We start from the raw sequence: 19,227 nt of genomic DNA on the forward strand, positions 1-19,227 counted from the left end.
CAATTCTTTCCATTTCCATTGCTTTAAGCCTGGAAACCCTATTCAGAGCAAGTTAAATTTCCAACATCCTGTGAAAAGCGTTTTTAATGATTGATTACCATCTTGAAGATGCCTCTCCCAAGGAGATTTCTACATTTACCAGATGCAATGGATTAAATTTGGAAATCGTCAAATCTGAATCAGTAAGCATATTTAAACTAGCCCAAAACTAACCACTCTAAGTGATTAAACTTTTTCTTTCTGTATCAGTGCTACTGAGATCCTTTAGGGCTTCATAGAGAATCCTGTTGAGAATTAATGAGAGATTTAGAGTCTTATTTTACATCAGCTATCATAGTCTACTTTTATTTCATCCTGATCGTGTTAGCTTAAACAAAACCTGTAGTGACTTCCATTAATTAGGTTTTATTTGTTATTAGGCTCACAACAGAAATCTGCTGTCCATCGATTTTGACCGGGTCACCAGGATCGGAAAGATTTACGACGACCATCGCAAATTTACTCTCAAGATCCAGTACGACAGATCAGGGCGTCCAGTTCTGTGGAAACCCAGTAACAATTTCAATGAGGTCAATGTCACCTATTCCCCGATGGGACTGGTGACAGGTATTCAACGAGGAACTTGGGTTGAAAGAATGGAATATGATCAAAGTGGCAGAATTATATCCAGAGTGCTGGCAGATGGAAAGATATGGAGTTACACTTACTCAGAAAAGGTAATACAAAAGTATTGCTTTGTGGTTTCAAAACAGTTAACGTCTAGTGTTTCTAGCAAAAAACTCTTTGCAAATAAGACACAATGCATGGACTGAGGTTGCTGTATAATCACATGCTGAAAGTGCAAATCAAAGAAGAACTGAATTTGATTCTCCTTTCTCAGGAACATGTGGGGAGAGAAACTGAAAGTTCTGTGGTTAAGTGATGTTGCACTATGTGTTTATATTGAGCCAAGAGACCACCTACACTCAATGCAAGTGCTGTGAATACCCCAGTGTGATTGACTGCTGTAATAGTGTAGCTCATTTCTTTCTAATTACTTATTCAGTTCTCCTTTCTCCAGGGTTTTGATTTTAGTAACTTTTCTGGTTAGGCTAATGCCCAGCAAGATTTCCACTAAATACGTGCCTGACTGATGTGAAGCTCACTTCCTGCCACAAGAAGTGCAGCATACCATGCCACGTGTCACTTCCTGCAGTTCCACTCCCATCCTGCCAACATGTGACACATTTCCAGTCAAAAAAAAATCTGTGTTTAATTAAACTCATTATTCAAAAAGCCAAAAAACAAATTTGATGAACTATAGAAGAAACAAATCTTAAACTGCTGTAAACACCATAGGATATTTCATCAGAAGTAGCTACTAAATTAAGGATTAAATTTAATTCCAAAAGCAGGAAAACGAAGGGGACTAAAGTTATATGTTAAAGCACTTCAGCCAAAGACCTATTCCAGTGCTCTAATACCGGTAATCTGAATGTTTTAAATTAAGGCTCTTTATCAAGTTTAGGCTCAGGTAGTACATTAGAAACATTAGTATTGAAATGAGCTGTAGAGAGTCTGCCTTGCGGTGGACAATTTCTCACCTCCAATTTCTTCCATTTATGAAATGTCTACAATCTGGCTGGTAGAAGCATATACATGAGAAACATTCAGAAGTTCATAGTTGCACAGGAAAATATTCAGAGCTGTGAAAAATAAGTAGGAAATTAGATCAGTTAAATAGCTTTTTCAAAAGAGTTGGCATAGTTACAATGGAATGAGCGGCCATCTTCTGCATTGTCATAGAAACATACATCTTGGAAACTGGCCAACAAAATCCACTGACTGTTAAACACCCACTTTACACTAATCATACATTTATTCTATATTTTATTCCTCACATATTCTCCTCAACTTCCCCCATATTCTACCATTTCCCTACACATGAAGGGTAATTTTAAATAGCCATTTAACCTACCAACCTACATATCTTAGGAAATCCATATGGTCACAGGGAGAATGTATAAACTCCCCTCAAGTTTATGTTGGAGCTGTTGATTCAGATCTATACTGAACATTTCTTGTTAAGCTATCAAGTTTCAGTTTATTGGAAAGAATTTTACAGACATTTTAACATTGTTAAAACATTGGAGTGTATATTATTTTATCATTAAAAAAGCATACCATGCACAAAGATCAAAATGCTACATCCATCGTGCTAGGAGAAATTCAAGAGAATAACACATCGTATTGTGCTAAAATACACATGCCACCAAATTACTAATTATACTTCTCCATCATTATTCAAGACCAACTTAAAACTTAAGATAGTTTTAAGTTGTGGATAAAAAATTCCTTTTTTAAAACGTGTACAAGATAGCTTGATGAATTATTTTTAATTGGCGAAAGGCAAATTATGAGGCTATAAGGCTAGAACTTGCAGGTGTGAATTGGGATGATGTTTTTGCAGGGAAATGTACTATGGACATGTGGTCGATGTTTAGAGGTCTTTTGCGGGATGTAAGGGATAAATTTGTCCCGGTGAGGAAGATAAAGGATGGTAGGGTGAAGGAAGCATGGGTGACAAGTGAGGTGGAAAATCTAGTCAGGTGGAAGAAGGCAGCATACATGAGGTTTAGGAAGCAAGGATCAGATTGGTCTATTGAAGAATATAGGGAAGCAAGAAAGGAGCTTAAGAAGGGGCTGAGGAGAGCAAGAAGGGGGCATGAGAAGGCCTTGGCGAGTAGGGTAAAGGAAAACCCCAGGGCATTCTTCAATTATGTGAAGAAAAAAAGGATGACAGGAGTGAAGGTAGGACCAATTAGAGATAAAGGTGGGAAGATGTGCCTGGAGGCTGTGGAAGTGAGTGAGGTCCTCAATGAATACTTCTCTTCGGTATTCACCAATGAGAGGGAACTTGATGATGGTGAGGACAATATGAGTGAGGTTGATGTTCTGGAGCATGTTGATATTAAGGGAGAGGAGGTGTTGGAGTTGTTAAAATACATTAGGACAGATAAGTCCCCGGGGCCTGACGGAATATTCCCCAGGCTGCTCCATGAGGCGAGAGAAGAGATTGCTGAGCCTCTGGCTAGGATCTTTATGTCCTCGTTGTACACGGGAATGGTACCGGAGGATTGGAGGAAGGTGAATGTTGTTCCCTTGTTCAAAAAAGGTAGTAGGGATAGTCCGGGTAATTATAGATCAGTGAGCCTTACGTCTGTGGTGGGAAAGCTGTTGGAAAAGATTCTTAGAGATAGGATCTATAGGCATTTAGAGAATCATGGTCTGATCAGGGACAGTCAGCATGGCTTTGTGAAGGGCAGATCGTGTCTAACAAGCCTGATAGAGTTCTTTGAGGAGGTGACCAGGCATATAGATGAGGGTAGTGCAGTGGATGTGATCTATATGGATTTTAGGAAGGCATTTGACAAGGTTCCACGCAGTAGGCTTATTCAGAAAGTTAGAAGGCATGGGATCCAGGGAAGTTTGGCCAGGTGGATTCAGAATTGGCTTGCCTGCAGAAGGCAGAGGGTAGTGGTGGAGGGAGTACATTCAGACTGGAGGATTGTGACTAGTGGTGTCCCACAAGGATCTGTTCTGGGACCTCTACTTTTCGTGATTTTTATTAACGACCTGGATGTGGGGGTAGAAGGGTGGGTTTGCAAGTTTGCAGACAACACAAAGGTTGGTGGTGTTGTAGATAGTGTAGAGAATTGTCAAAGATTGCAGAGAGACATTGATAGGATGCAGAAGTGGGCTGAGAAGTGGCAGATGGAGTTCAACCCGGAGAAGTGTGAGGTGGTACACTTTGGAAGGACAAACTCCAAGGCAGAGTATAAAGTAAATGGCAGGATACTTGGTAGTGTGGAGGAGCAGAGGGATCTCGGGGTACATGTCCACAGATCCCTGAAAGTTGCCTCACAGGTGGATAGGGTAGTTAAGAAAGTTTATGGGGTATTAGCTTTCATAAGTCAAGGGAGTGAGTTTAAGAGTCGCAATGTAATGATGCAGCTCTATAAAACTCTGGTTAGGCCACGCTTGGAATACTGTGTCCAGTTCTGGTCACCTCACTATAGGAAGGATGTGGAAGCATTGGAAAGCATACAGAGGAGATCTACCAGGATGCTGCCTAGTTTAGAAAGTATGCATTATGATCAGAGATTAAGGGAGCTAGGGCTTTACTCTTTGGAGAGAAGGAGGATGAGAGGAGACATGATAGAGGTGTACAAGATAATAAGAGGAATAGATAGAGTGGACAGCCAGTGCCTCTTCCCCAGGGCACCACCGCTCAATGCAAGAGGACATGGCTTTAAGGTAAGGGGTGGGAAGTTCAAGGGGGATATTAGAGGAAGGTTTTTTACTCAGAGAGTGGTTGGTGCGTGGAATGCACTGCCTGAGTCAGTGGTGGAGGCAGATACACTAATGAAGTTTAAGAGACTACTAGACAGGTATATGGAGGAATCTAAGGTGGGGGCTTATATGGGAGGCAGGGTTTGAGGGTCGGCACAACATTGTGGGCTGAAGGGCCTGTACTGTGCTGTACTATTCTATATTCTATGTTCTATTTTTTTGTTTCATTAAATGCATTTTATATATATATATATATATACATACACATACATACATACACACACACCCACACATATATACAGTGCCTATAAAAAGTATTCACCCCCCCCCGGAAGATTTCATGCTTTATTGTTTTACAACATTGAATCACACTGGATTTAATTTGGCTTTTTTAACACTAATCAACAGAAAAAGACTCTTTTGTGTCAAAGTGAAAACAAAGTGATCTAAATTAAATACAGATATAAAACAGAAAATAATTGATTGCATAAGTATTCACCTCCTTCAAGTCAGTATTTAGTCGATGTACCTTTGGTGGCAATTAGAGCCTTCAGTCTGTGTGAATAGCTGTCTATCAGCTTTGCACGTCTGGACACTGTAATTTTTCCCTATCTTCTTTACAAAACTGCTCAAGCTCTGTCAGATTGCATGGGGATTGTGACTGAGCAGCCTGTTTCAAGTCCAGCCACAAATTCTCAATGGGATTGAGGTCTGGACTCTGACTTGGTCACTCCAGGACATTAACCTTGTTGTTTTTAAGCCATTCCTAAATAGCTTTGGCTTTATGCTTGGGGTCATTGCCTTGCTGGAAAACAAATCTTCTCCAAGTTGCAGTTCTCTTGCAGGCTGCATCAGGATTCCTCTGTATTTTGCTGCGTTCATTTTACCCTCTACGTCCACAAACCTTCCAGGGCCTGCTGCAGTGAAGCATCCCCACAGCATGGTGCAGCCACCACCATGCTTCAAGTTAGTGATGGTGTGTTTTTGATGATGTGTGGTGTTTGGCTCACACCAAACATATTGTTTAGTCTGATGGCCAAAAAGCTCAGTTTTGGTTTCATCAGACTATAAAAACCTTCTTCCAGCTGACTTCAGAGTTTTCCACATGCCTTCTGACAAACTCTAGCCAAGATTTCATGTGAGTTTTTCTCAACAGTGGCTTTCTCTTTACCATTCTCCCATAAAGCTGTGACTGGTGGAACACCCGGGCAGCAGTTGTATGCGCAGTCTCTCCGGTCTCAGCCACTGAAGCTTGTAAATCCTCCAGAGCTATCATAGGTCTCTTGGTGGCCTCCCTCACTAGTCCCCTTCTTTCATGGTCACTCAGTTTTGGAGGATGTCTTGCTCTTGGCAGATTTACAGCTGTGCCATATTCTTTCCAGTTCTTGATGATTGACTTAACTGTACTCCAAGGGATATTCAGTAACTTGGAAATTTTCCTGTATCCATCTCCTGTTGTGTGCTTTTCAATAACCTTTTTGTGGAGATGCTTGGAGTGTTCTTTTGTCTTCATGGTGTAGTTTTTATCAGGATACTGCCTCAACAGCAGTTGGACCTTCCAGATACAGGTGTATTTTTACTACAATCAATTGAAGCACCTTGACTGCCCACGATGATCTCCACTTAACTAATTATGTGACTTCTAATACCAATTGGCTGCACCAGTGATGATTTGGTGTGTCATATTAAAGGGGGTGAATACTTAAGCAATCGGTTATTTTGTGTTTTATAATTATTTATTTAGGTCACTTTGTAGAGATCTGTTTTCACTTTGACTCGAAAGAGTCTTTTTCTGTTGATGAGAGTCAAAAAGCCAAATTAAATCCACTGTGATTCAATGTTGTAAAACAATAAAACACGAAAGCTTCCGGAGGGGGGGGGGTGAATACTTTTTATAGGCACTGTATATTATTTCAGAATCAAAATCAGGTTCATTATCACTGACACATGGCATGCAGATTTGTTTTGCAGCAGTATATTGCAGACAATGATATATAAGTTTCAATAAGAAAAATAAAATTAGATGAAATAATAGAATATGAGAGCAAAATAGTGGGATAGTATTCATTGGTTCAAAGGCTATTCAGAAGTATGACGGCAGAGGGGAAAAAGCTGCTCCTAAAATATTGAGTGTGCATCTTCAGGCTCTTGTACATCTTCCCTGATGGTATAATGAGAAGATGGCACATCCTGGATGGATGCTGCGTTCTTGAGGCTCTGCCTTTTGAAAATGTCCTCAGTGGCAGGAAGGCAAACATCCATGATGGAGCTGACTAGGTCTACATCCCTCTGAAGTATTTTTTGATCCTGGAGTTTGTATTGGAGCCTCCATAGCAGGCAATGAATGCTCCCCATGGTACATCTGTAGGAATTTGCTGGAGTCTTTGGTGCCATGCCAAATCTCCTCATTAGTTGTATCTAATTTATATTTATTACTTTTATATATAAAGAAGCAACTTAAATGTTGGGATAGTTAATTTATTTATTTTCAAATGTATCTCAGACTATTTTAAGGAAGGAGAAGTATTAGAAAAAGAATTTTAAAATATGTGTCTAAAACTTGATATAGAAGTGGAATGCTAATATTGCTCAGCAAGTCTGCGGATAGCTAAAGATATAAAAGACTCACAAAATGAGCAGATAATGGGCTGCACCCTGGAGAGGTCTTTGCATTTTCTCGACTGAATATGGAGTGTTCTCGTCATCAAATTTTCATTGCTTCTCTCTCTTCTGGTCTCCTGTTTTAAACGTTCCAAATGTCTCTAAATTTATCTTTTACTCTTCTACTTGCCACATTACTTCTCCCTTCTGTAATATGTCATCGTGCTTTTATCACTTGCCCTCCCTGTTATTATTTTGATGACTCGTGCTGATTGTTACTGCTTTTCCATCTTAATGTTATGTGTACATACATACTTCTGAGTAAATTTGAAGGATCTTTTCTGTGTAAGCAATATTACTGAATATTTAAGGCAGATCAGACAACGAATCTAGTGACATGCCACATTGAAATATTGTACCATACTGTTACAGGGCAGATGAAGTTTTAGATTATGGATAGTGCAGACATGGACACATTTCCATATTGTCATTAGATGTCAATATTTTATTTATTTCTTCATTTTATTATAATTAGAGAAGGGTTGAGTAGGCCCTTCAGGCACTTTGCAACACAACACCCCAGCTATCCCCCAAATCCTTGATTTAACCCTAACCTAATCACGGCACAATTTACAATGACCAATTAACCTACTCAGTACACCTCTGGACTGTTGGGGGAAACAAGAGGACCCAGGGAAAACCCACGCATTCCACAGGGAGGGCGTCTGGGCTCCTTACAGAGGATGCTGGAATTGCGCTGCAAACTCCAACACCCTAAGATATAGCAGAATCACACTAACTCCTACGCTACCATGGTGCCCAACTAACTGTACTGGAACAAATTGGCTGGCAATGCAAGCAGTTTAGAAGCCAAAATGGGATATTTTCTGCTTCTATGGCCTTTGTTAAGTCCAATATTCTCAACCATTTCATGATATCATGTGAAGCGAATCAAATTAGTTGAAGGCCGGTTTCTGCAATGGCTGACACTCAGGAGGCATCCAAGAAGGATATCCTCTTAGGAATGGCTGGACAAAGGCAGTTTTGACTTTGATGAAGATAAGATGTTCTTGGACCTCCTCTTTGTGTTAACCGCTGAATTATCCATCACCATTTATGAAACAGAGAAGATTTTGCTGCAGTTATTACAAGCCTGGGGTAAACTTCTTCTGGCTATCCTGTACAGTTCTGGTAATCTTATCTTGGCAAGGCATAAGAGAGATACAACACAGAATCACTGGAATGTAACCAAGACTCCAAGGATTAAATTATGAAGCTAGATTGGATAAACTATCCGAGCATTTCCTGGATATGGACAGAAGGACAATTTTCAGGTTTTTGACATAAAGTGATGGTGTGAGTAAAGGAATTGCTTCCGTCTAGAACAAGGGGAGATAACTTTACAATAAGAAATAGGTTTCCCATAAAATCCCGGTTAACATTTTTCTTGACTGGCATATCCAGGTGTAAGGACCCGGCCAGATGGATGGAGTTGAGCTAAAGATCAGGCATGATCTCGCAGAATAGCAAAGCATATCCTGGGAGTTGAAAGGCCTATTCCTGCTTCCATGTTCCTTTATTACAGATGAAAAAGCATTTCAAAAGGAATAGAGCAAAGAAGTGGAGAAGAGCGAACATAAACATATGCGCACATTTGCAAATACACCCACACATATAAGACACGCGTAAACAGAGGAAACAAAATGGAAATATCATGAAATTAAACAAGATGTGATTAAAAGATAAGTGATGAAAAAAATCTTTGTGGTCAGCAGGTACAGGCTAAAGTAAGTACCGGAGCAAATCCATCAGAATTGCACTACGTAAAGGTGAGACTTATACTTGTAGTTACGGTCTAATAGGCTGTATCCTGGGATCTCCCTGCCTTTCTTCCACCATGTTCCTGACATGGATATTCTCTGCTAAAGTTTCCACGCCCCTTACATCACTGCTATTTTGCTGTGACCACATGCACCTCTTCAGAGTTCACCTTTTGTTTCTTTTTTACATGATAGCATCATTCATCTGGTTATGAAATAACTTCTTCCCCTTTCTCTTTCCCTGACTCAGTTACTCTTGTAGAGGAGTTGCTTATTTGTCACATCTTTCAATGGTGAAGAGGGAGGTTTCATATGTTAATCTTGCTGAGTGGTTTCGTATAACTTTTGTTTATAATGAGTGATGGTTGAATTGGGATCTCGCTTTGTTCATGTTCATCTTCATGCAGTCAACTTTAAATTTAAACAGTGTGAGCAGCACCTTTTCTATTGTGGGAATAATTCAATTTATTACAAGTAGGTGAAAAAACGTGTTCAGGAAGGACTGCCCCTGAGTACTTTTTGCACCTGATTTAATTTGAATTCACAATCTCAAAGATGTCAAGGACATATGGTATGAGACCACACTCACCAGGAATGAGATCCCCCATTGTACCTTTCCACATAACATTGGCATTATAAATTGTAGAGTAATTTTACTTTAAATGACTGTGTTATGCCTTGAAATTGTTTCAGGTATCTGGAACTGTCATCAAGTAACTAATTTTTTTTATTTTTCAACAGTCTGTGACACTTCTATTGCATAGCCAGCGAAGATACATTTTTGACTATGATCAAACTGATAGACTTTTCTCAGTCACCATGCCAAGTATGGTTCGACATACCATGCAGACCATTTGCTCTGTAGGGTATTATAGGAACATCTACACTCCGCCTGACAACAGTGCCTCCATCATACAGGATTACACAGAGGACGGGCGCCTGCTGCAGACATTATTTCTTGGCACCGGACGAATGGTGGTCTACAAATACACTAAACTGTCCAAGTTTTCTGAAATTCTTTACGACACCACTCAAGTCAATTTCACCTATGACGAAGCGGTTGGAGTGATTAAAACAATCCAGCTGATACATGAAGGGTTCACGTGCACAGTCCGATTTAGACAAGCAGGCCCACTTGTGGCTCGACAAATCTTCAGGTTCAGTGATGAAGACCTTGTTAATGCTCGTTTTGACTACAGTTATAATAACTTCAGAATTACTAGCATGCAGGCTATGATTAATGAAACTCCACTGCCCATTGATCTTTATCGGCATGACGATGTCTCAGGCCGGTCAGAACAATTTGGCAAGTTCAGTGTGATCTACTATGATCTCAACCAGATTATAACCACCACTGTTATGACACACACCAAGAAATTCAATGCCAACGGTCAAGTGAGAGAAGTCCAGTTTGAGATCCTGAGATCAATTACATACTGGATGACAGTTCAGTACGATAACATGGGAAGAATGATAGTATGTGAAATAAGAGTGGGATCGGATACCAATCTCACAAAGCATTCCTACGAATATGATGCCGATGGACAACTACAAACTGTGTCAATTAACAACAAACCTCAGTGGCACTACAATTACGACTTAAATGGAAATATTAACCTGGTGAGCTATGAAAATGGTGCTCACCTAACCCCACTGAGGTATGACCTACGAGATAGGATTACCAGGTTTGGAGATGTCCTGTACAAAATGGATGAGGATGGCTTCCTCCAACAGAAGGGAGATACCATATTTGACTACAATTCCAATGGTCTGCTCATCAAAGCGTACAGTAATATGGAAGGCTGGAGTATATTATACCACTACGATGGACTCGGAAGACGAGTCGCCCGCAAGACAAATACAGGACAACACCTGCAATTTTTTTATGCAGACCTCATTAACCCAACCAGAATCACTCATATTTATAACCATACAAACTCAGAAATCACATCACTCTACTATGATCTTCAGGGTCATCTCATTGCTATGGAAATCAGCAATGGCGAGGAGTTTTATGTCACCTGTGATAATACAGGAACTCCCCTAGCTGTGTTCAGTAATTCTGGACAAGTTATCAAACAGATGCAATACACACCTTATGGAGATATTTACCAAGACTCCAACTCAGATTTTCAAGTGATTATTGGTTTTCATGGAGGGCTTTATGATCCCCTGACCAAGCTCTTGCATTTAGGCCGCCGTGATTATGATGTTTTGTCTGGCCGTTGGACTACACCGAACTATGATCTCTGGAAAGACTTAAACAACAATCTATTTCCATTCAATCTGTATTCATTTGAAAATAACAACCCGGTCAGCACTGTTCAGGACATCACACAATTCACAACAGGTAAGGAATATCGTAAAACTTAATACTTGTCTGAAATATCTCTCTGCAGTAAGTATACCATAAAACCTGTTAAATTATCCATAGCATGTATGTAAGAGTTTGCACATCAGTTGAATTTTAGAATGTGACTCTTTAAGATGATTTTCCAAAATTGTTGGAGTGGGGAGGTATGGTTTTCATTAGAGTTGTTTTATATAGACCATAGAACGCAAAATAGTATGGCAGAGTATGGATCCTTCAGTGCACAATGTTGTGCTGACTATATAAGCCTACTCCCTAATCAATCTAACCCTTCCTTCCTACACACCCAATGATCCTGCTTTTTTTCTTACACCCTTATCTTTTAAAAGTCTATTAAATGCCTCTATTGTACCACCTTCTACCACCACCCTTGGCAATGCATTCCAGACACCTACCATACGCTGTGTAAAAAAAAATCAACCTCTGACATCCCCCCTGAACTTTCTTCCACTCACCTTAAGTGCATGCCCTGTGTGAAAAAAGGTGTTAGCTGTCCACTCTATCTATGTCCCTCGTAGCCTTATACTCTTCTATCAAGTTGCCTCATCCTCTGTCGATCCAAAGAGTAAAGCCTTAACTTGCTCAACCTTTCCTCATAAGATATGTTCTCTAATCCAGGCAGCATCCTGATAAACTTCATTTCACCCTTTCTAAAGCTTCCAATTCATTCAATATAGATAGACAAACAGAACTGAATAGTCTAACTGTGGTCGACCAGAGTTTCATAGAGCTGCAAGATTACCTCGTGGCTCTCAAATTCCACTTCTGATTAATGAAGACCAGCACACCACATGCCTTAGCTGCCCTACCAACTTGCATGGCCAGCTTTAAGGGATCCATGGATCCCCAGATCTCTCGGTTCCTCCATGTTGTTAAGTATCCTGCCATTAACCCTGCACTCTACCTTCAACCTTCCAAAGTGTATTATTTTACACTTTTCCTATTTGCTACATCTTCACCCAACTCTGCATCCTGCCTCTGTCATTATAACCCACATCAACCATCTACACTGTCCACAGCACCTCCAACCTTCAAGTCATCCACAAACTTACTAACACTCCCTTCCACTTCCTCGTCCAGGTCATGTTTAAAAATCACAAAGAGCAGGGGTCCGAGAGCAGATCCATATGCCACTAGTTATCAAAAAGAACCCTGAAAGGGAGAAATAGAGATATTAAAAATGGAAATAGAGCTGTTTCTGAAGGTGCAAGCGAAGGAGTCACCATTTAGTGCCATCATAACTAAGCTCTCCCTCTGTTAGCTACTTTTTCCTCCTTATATACCAACATAAACTCTTCTTATCTGTTTTTCTTTCATATCTACTTGTCTTTGAGGAAATTGTCCATCAGTGGAAGACAACTTCTTTCACCTTAGTCTCTCAATTAAGTAAACTAACATTGTCTCTTCCCAGGACTCCTTAGGTCCCCAGGCAACCAGTTTCATGATTAATGTCATCCTTAACCACCATCTGCCCCACTGATTTGTAGAAATTTGTACTCTCAATTCTCTTTGTCTTTGCTTCAATTCAGTTATACTCAGGTCTATTTACACATTTCTGCTATATTTTTAGATTATGTTTGTCGAGTTCATGAGTTTTTGATAGATACCTACATCGAATTTGATATTTGATATTATCTTCAGTTTAGCTGGAGGTACTGCATCCTTCACTGAGAGACTTCCATTCTCCCAAACCTTTCCTGAGATTTATGAACTATCTCTTTAAGTATCTAATATTGCCAATGTACCATCTCATCCTTTAGTCTATTTTCCCAGTCCAATTAGACCAACATTATTCTCACACTAAACCAATTGCCTTTATTGAAGTTTAAGACACCAATTTCATATTTTAACTCTATTTGAAATTGTACAGGGATATGATTGCATTTTCATATCCTTCACCATAAGATCATTGCTAAATCCCTTTAATTACATGATCCAAAGTCTAAAACAGCCTTCTCTCTGGTGAGTTGCTTGACAAATTGCCCCAACAAGCCATCCCAATTGTGTTCTGTAAACTCATCCTCAATGCCATCCTTGAAGAACTTACTAAAATCATTAAAATCACAAATAATTATTGTAGCTCTTTCTCACAGTCCACATTATTTTTTAATTAATCCTCTGTCCTTCAGTATAGCTACAAATAGAAGGTCCATAGACTACTTCTATCAGAGGCTTTCTACTCACATTATTTCGATCCCCCAACTACACCGATTCTACATCCTGAGCCTCGGAGCCAATATTTTACTCAACACTACAGGGGTTTCATCTTTTATAAACATAGCCATCCCACCTCCTTTCTTTTTCTGTCTATCCTTGTGAAATAGCAAATACTCTGAAATATTCAGTTTCAATCTTTGGTTACTTTAATCAAACCTATTTATTTCTATTTCCATATCAACTCATCTATCATGTTATGATTGCTGTGTACAATGAGATGCAGACCCTTTAACTTAGTAATCCTGTTTTCCCTTTGGCTCTATTTACTTCATCTTTTTATGTTGTGCTCTTTTCTGATATGCTTTAGTTATCATTACCCCTGAGCTATTACATTGTCCATAGACCATAAGAGAAAGGAGCAGAATGACACCATTCAGCCCGCAAGTCTGGTCCAACATTTCATCATGGCTGATCCTGTTTCCCTTTCAGTTCTATTTTCCTGTCTTCTCCCCATAACCTTTAATGTCCTAACTAATCAAGAACCTATCAACCTCCAGCTTAAATATACCCAATGACCTGGCCTCTACAGCCACTCGTGGCAAAGAATTCTACAGATACGCCACCCTCTGATTAGGAAATTCTTCATCATTTCCATTCTAAATGGACATCCTATTCTGAGACTGTGCCTAAAATCCTTAGCTCCATACTCCCTGGGTCCTAGATTTCCCCACTATAGGAGACATCTTCTTCACATCCACTCTTGCAACATTCGATAGGTTTCAATAAGATCATCCCTCAGTCTTCTAAATTCTAGTGAGTATCAGCCCAGAAACATCAAAATTCTTCATATGATAACCCTTTCATCCCCAGAATCATTCTCATGACGCTCCTCTGAACCCTCTCCAATGTCAGCACATCTTTTCTTAGATAAGGGTCCTACTACTGCTCACAGTACTCCGCCTGAGCCCTCACTAGTGGCTTAGAAAGCATTACATCCTTGCTTTTAAATTCCAGCCCTCTTGAGATGAATACTAACATTGTATTTGCCTTTCTCACCACCTACTCAACGTGTAAGTTAACCTTTCATGAATCCTTCACAAGGACTCCCAAGTTCCTTTGCACCTTGGATTTTTTTTCTGTCTGTTTTGAAAATAGTCTACACTTTGTTCCTTCTATCAAAGTGCATGACCATTTACTTCCCTGTACTGTATTCTGTCTGCCACTTCTTTGCCCATTCTCCTAATCTGTCTAAGCCCCACTAGTCACCGGCAGCCAACCAGGAAAGGCTCCCCTTCTTGCCACTCTTTGTTTCCTGCCAATCAGCCAATCCTCTATCTATGATAGATTTTCTCCTGTAATAACCTGGACTCTTATCTCATGTAGCAGCCTCACATGGCGCACCTTGTCAAAGACCTTCCAAAAATCCAGTACATAATATTCACCGATTCTCCTTTGTCTATCTTGCTTATTATTTCTCAAAGAATTCCAATAGATTTGTCAGACAAGATTTTTCCGTAAGGAAACCATGCTGACTTTGGCCTATTTTGTCATGTGCCTACAAGTAACCTGAGACCTCATCTTAACAATCACTCCAACATTTTCCCAACCACTAAGGTCATGCTAACTGGTCTATAATTTCCTTTCTTCTGCCTCCCACCCTTTTTAAAGAGTGCAGTGACGTTTGCAGTTTTCCAGTCCTCTGGAACCAAGGCAGAATCTAATGATTCTTGAAAGATCATTACCAGTGCCTACACAATCTCCCTAGTTACCTTTTTCAGAACCCTGGGGTATAGTCCACCTTGTCCAGGTGACTTACACACCTTCAGACATTTCAGCTTTCCAATCAGCTTCACATTTGTAATAGTAATTGTACTCGCTTCTGCCCCTGACACTCTCAAATTTCCAGCATTCTGCTAGTGTCTTCCACAGTGAAGACTGGTGCAAAATTCTTAGTTCATCCGGCACTTCCTTGTATCCCTTTACTAACTCTCCAGGATTATTCTCCAGCAGTATGGTATCTACTTTCGTCTCTCTTTTAGTGTTTATATATCTGAAAAACTTTTGGTGGCTTCTTTGATGTTATTTGCCTTCATATCTCATCTTTTCCCTCCTTATGATCTTTTAATCTTCTGCTGTTTTTTTAAAGGCTTCCCAGTTCTCTATCTAACTTTCCACTAATTTTTGTTCAATTATATGTCCTCTTTTGCTTTTCTGTTGTTTTTGACTTGCCTTATCAGCCACAATTGTGTCATTCTGTCTTTAGAATACTTAATGTTTGGGATGTGTCCGTCCTGCATCTTCCAAATTTCTCCCAGAAAGTCCAGCCTTTGCTGTTCTGCTGTCATCCCTGCTAGCTTCTCCCTTTCAAATTGCAGGGTGAAGTCTATCATACTATGATCACTGTCTCCTAAGGGCTGCTTTGCCTTAAGCTCCCTACTCAAATCCAGTTTGTTACACAATACCCAATCCAGAATGGCCTTTCCCTGTAGTGAGCTCAACCACAAGCTGCTTTAAAATCCCATTTTATAAGCATTCTACAAATTCTCTATTGGGATCCAGCACTAACCTGGTTTTCCTGACCTACTTGCAAATTAAAATCCCCCATGACTATCATAACATTGCCCTTTTGGCATCCATTTTCCACCTCTCATTGTAATTTGTAGCCCACATCCTGACTACTGTTATCCCATCAGGGTTTTTTTTACCCTTGCAGATTCTTAACTCTACCCACATGGATTCTAAATCTTTCAATCCTATGCCACCTCTTTCTACGGATTTGATTTCATTTTTTATCAACAGAGCCATGCCACTGTCTAGTTTCATGCCAACTATGCCATCCTCAGCCCTATCACTCTGGTTCCCATGCCCCTGCAATTCAGTTTAAACTCTCTCCAACAGCTCTATCAAACCTGCCCCCAGGGTTGTCCTTTCTATCGTCTTACTAATTACTGTTTCACGTGAATCCGCACCTTCTACTCCCCCGACTGACTTTGGCCCCTGGGTCATATTCCCTTGCCAAACTCATTTAAACTCTCCCTAACACCAAGCTACTTCAGCTTTCAGAGGGCAGAATATTAAAAAGTGACTAGTTCACAATTTCCACAATATAATGAAGAGGTTATGTGAATAAAATTAAAATCAACCATGATTAAATGGTGAAGCAGAAGCGATTGTCCAAATGGCCTGATTCTCTTCCTATGTTGCCTTCATAAATCAAAGTATTGAGTATGGGAGCTGAGATGCTATATTGAAGTTGTTTTAGACATTGGTGGGGACAAATTTGGAGTACTGTGTACAGTTTCGTTCACCTACCTACAGGAAAGAGAACAATAAATTGAGAAGTATAGAAAATATTTAAAAGGATGCTGGCAGGACTTGGGGACCCAGGTTATCAGGAAAGGTTGAAAAAGTTAGGACTTTTTTTCCTCTGGGGTGTAGGAGAATGAGGGGAGACTTGACAGGAGTATACAAAATTATGAGGGGTATAAGTAGAATAAATGAAAGCAGATTTTTTTCCATTGAGGTTGGGTAAGACTAGAACTAGAGGTCATAGGTTAAGGCTGAAAGGTGAAACGTTTAAGAGGAACATTGTGCTATAGTGTTCTCTATATATTTTGTGGCCTAAAAGAATGCATTGGGAGACGAGGTCAACTCAGGTTTGAAGTTGGTTTCCCTTTTCAGTAGGGAAAAAATATGGTGCAGACATTGAATAAACATTTTGGAATATTTGTACTAAAATGATAGAAGTATATTCCAGAGAGAATTATAAATAAGAGATTAGTCTAGAAGCTTAAAATGTATATTTCAATAATAAAATAAGGAATTAAGTCTGCACAGGAATAATCTGAAAGTTATGGATAAGGTATTCTCATGTAGAAATGTATCTGCAGTAGCTTTGACTAAACTTGCAACTTAGCAACAGTGTTGCATTGTATGTGTTTCTAATATTCAGTTCCACTAACTTCAATAAAGCCAAATTTAATAGGACATAACATAAACGTGAAGTGCCAGATATGCAATGTAATGCATGAATTTAAGAAGAGAACAGGTCTACGGAATTATACTCCAGTCAGTCCTACGTCAATAGTGGGAAAATAATGGATTTCACACTAAAGGAGAGAATAGAAGAACATCCAGTGATGAAAAGTACAATAATGAATTGTCAGCATGCATTTCTAAAGAGGAAATTTAGATTGAATAGCCTTATTGAATTTTTGCAGAGTAACAGCGAGAGTAGACAAAGATAATGCAGTAGGAAAAAATCTATCTCAATCTTCAAATGCCTTCAATAAGGTTCTCCATAATAGATTAATGAGTGCCAGATAATGTGGAGTCAGAAAACAAGAGGTAGACTGGATTGCTGGCTGGCTTCAGGGCAAAAAGCAAAGACTGGGAGTCATGAAGGTGAGTAGTAGTGTCCCACAGGGATTAGTCCTGGAACTACTGCTGTTCATAATTTAAATTAAAAATTTAAACACTGAATTCAAAAACACAATTCCTAAATTGGCAAATGAATCACAATTACAGTACAAAAGGAGCCAGTCAGTTTCAATGTAAATTGCAGTTCAAATAGTCCCCTTCCTCACCATCTCCCATTGTTTTTTTTCTTTTCAGGTATTTACCCAGAATCTTTTGAATGCTATCATTGAATCTGTTTCCATGATTACCGCCAGCAATGTGTTTCAGATCCTAAGCTCTCATTAGATTTTCCTTTTGTAACATTTGAATTTTACATCAATCATTTTTTTTATTCTAGATCCCCTGTTTCTTGCTTTTCACACTAATGTGAACAGTATTTTTGTTTCTGTCGGTGTCCTTTGTGATTTTGTACACCCTACTGTGAGCAAATTAGTGTTCCCTAAAGTGCCATCATATCTTGCTTTGCTCTTATACTCAGAAGGACATAAGAAATAGAAGCAGCAGTCCGTTCAGCCCCTGTCTTGCACATCACCTTTCAATAAGAAAGATTATTTTACAGTGCACTGTATTTGCCCAACATCTCTTGTTCTTTTAGTATCTAAAATTCTATCAAATTCTGTCAACAAAATAGGTAAAAGCTGTAACGGCAGTGTAAATTATCTATGTCATAACTGACACTAGGAGTTTTCCATTAATTCCACCCCTGATTGAACAAGCTCTTTGGCAGAGCCTTTGATTCCATTCCTCTCTGTGACTACTATATGAAGTTGAACCAAAAATGTTCACAACTTTGAACTTCAGATGACTTAGCTGGCCCATCATCAAAAACTTCACAGTTCCCTTGGGTAGAAAACTATTTCAAATATCCACTATCCCCAGGTGAAAAATATTACTTATTTCAGTTCTGAGCGGCCAACCTTTTACTTGGAGACTTTTGCCCCAGGTTCTAGACATCCCAGCCAAGGGAAATATCATCCCTGCATCTATACTGTCAAGACCTGTCAGAATATTTATTATTCAATAAGATCATCACTCATTGTTATAAACTCCCTCAAGAGTGTAGGACCAGTCTACTTAATCTCTCCTCATAGAACGAACTCTCATCCTAGGAATAATCGACCTCCCTAATCCAAGTGTATGACTTACTTCAGTTTATTGTTGGGTTTCCGTTATTGAAATTTTAGTTTATATTGCTTTAAATGTGAAAGTGCTATCAATCAAATATAAACCTGAATTGATAGATTATATTTTGTGCTAGCCTTTTTAGATATCTTGATTTCTGTATGATATACCAAGATATGATATGTTAATATAATTATTGACTAGATTGGCTAACCTAATATGAGCTTCGTAAACCTACAATGCCTGTTTGATTCAAATAAATGCATTAATTACAAAAATGGCATTCTTTCAGCCATGCAGGAGCCCTAGTTTATTGAATTAAATATACCTTTACATGTAATTCTGCCTTGTTTAAATACCAATAACCCAGATAAAAATAGTTTGAAATTTTAATTGAATTATTTT

The 19,227-nt window shown here is 39.3% G+C and overlaps 1 protein-coding gene across 6 annotated transcripts in view; it reads left to right on the forward strand.

Moving 5' to 3' along the window:
- tenm1 (teneurin transmembrane protein 1) overlaps positions 1-19,227 on the forward strand; it is an 802,783-nt gene that overhangs the window by 768,199 nt on the left and 15,357 nt on the right. For all 6 annotated transcript variants that reach the window (XM_072271295.1, XM_072271297.1, XM_072271298.1 and 3 more), the window contains 2 exons: positions 420-716; positions 9,495-11,103. In XM_072271295.1, coding sequence (XP_072127396.1) covers positions 420-716; positions 9,495-11,103 — 1,906 coding nt within the window. The remainder of the gene's footprint in view (positions 1-419; positions 717-9,494; positions 11,104-19,227) is intronic.

Source organism: Mobula birostris, chromosome 10 (assembly GCF_030028105.1).
Source record: "Mobula birostris isolate sMobBir1 chromosome 10, sMobBir1.hap1, whole genome shotgun sequence".
NCBI lineage: Eukaryota > Metazoa > Chordata > Chondrichthyes > Myliobatiformes > Myliobatidae > Mobula > Mobula birostris.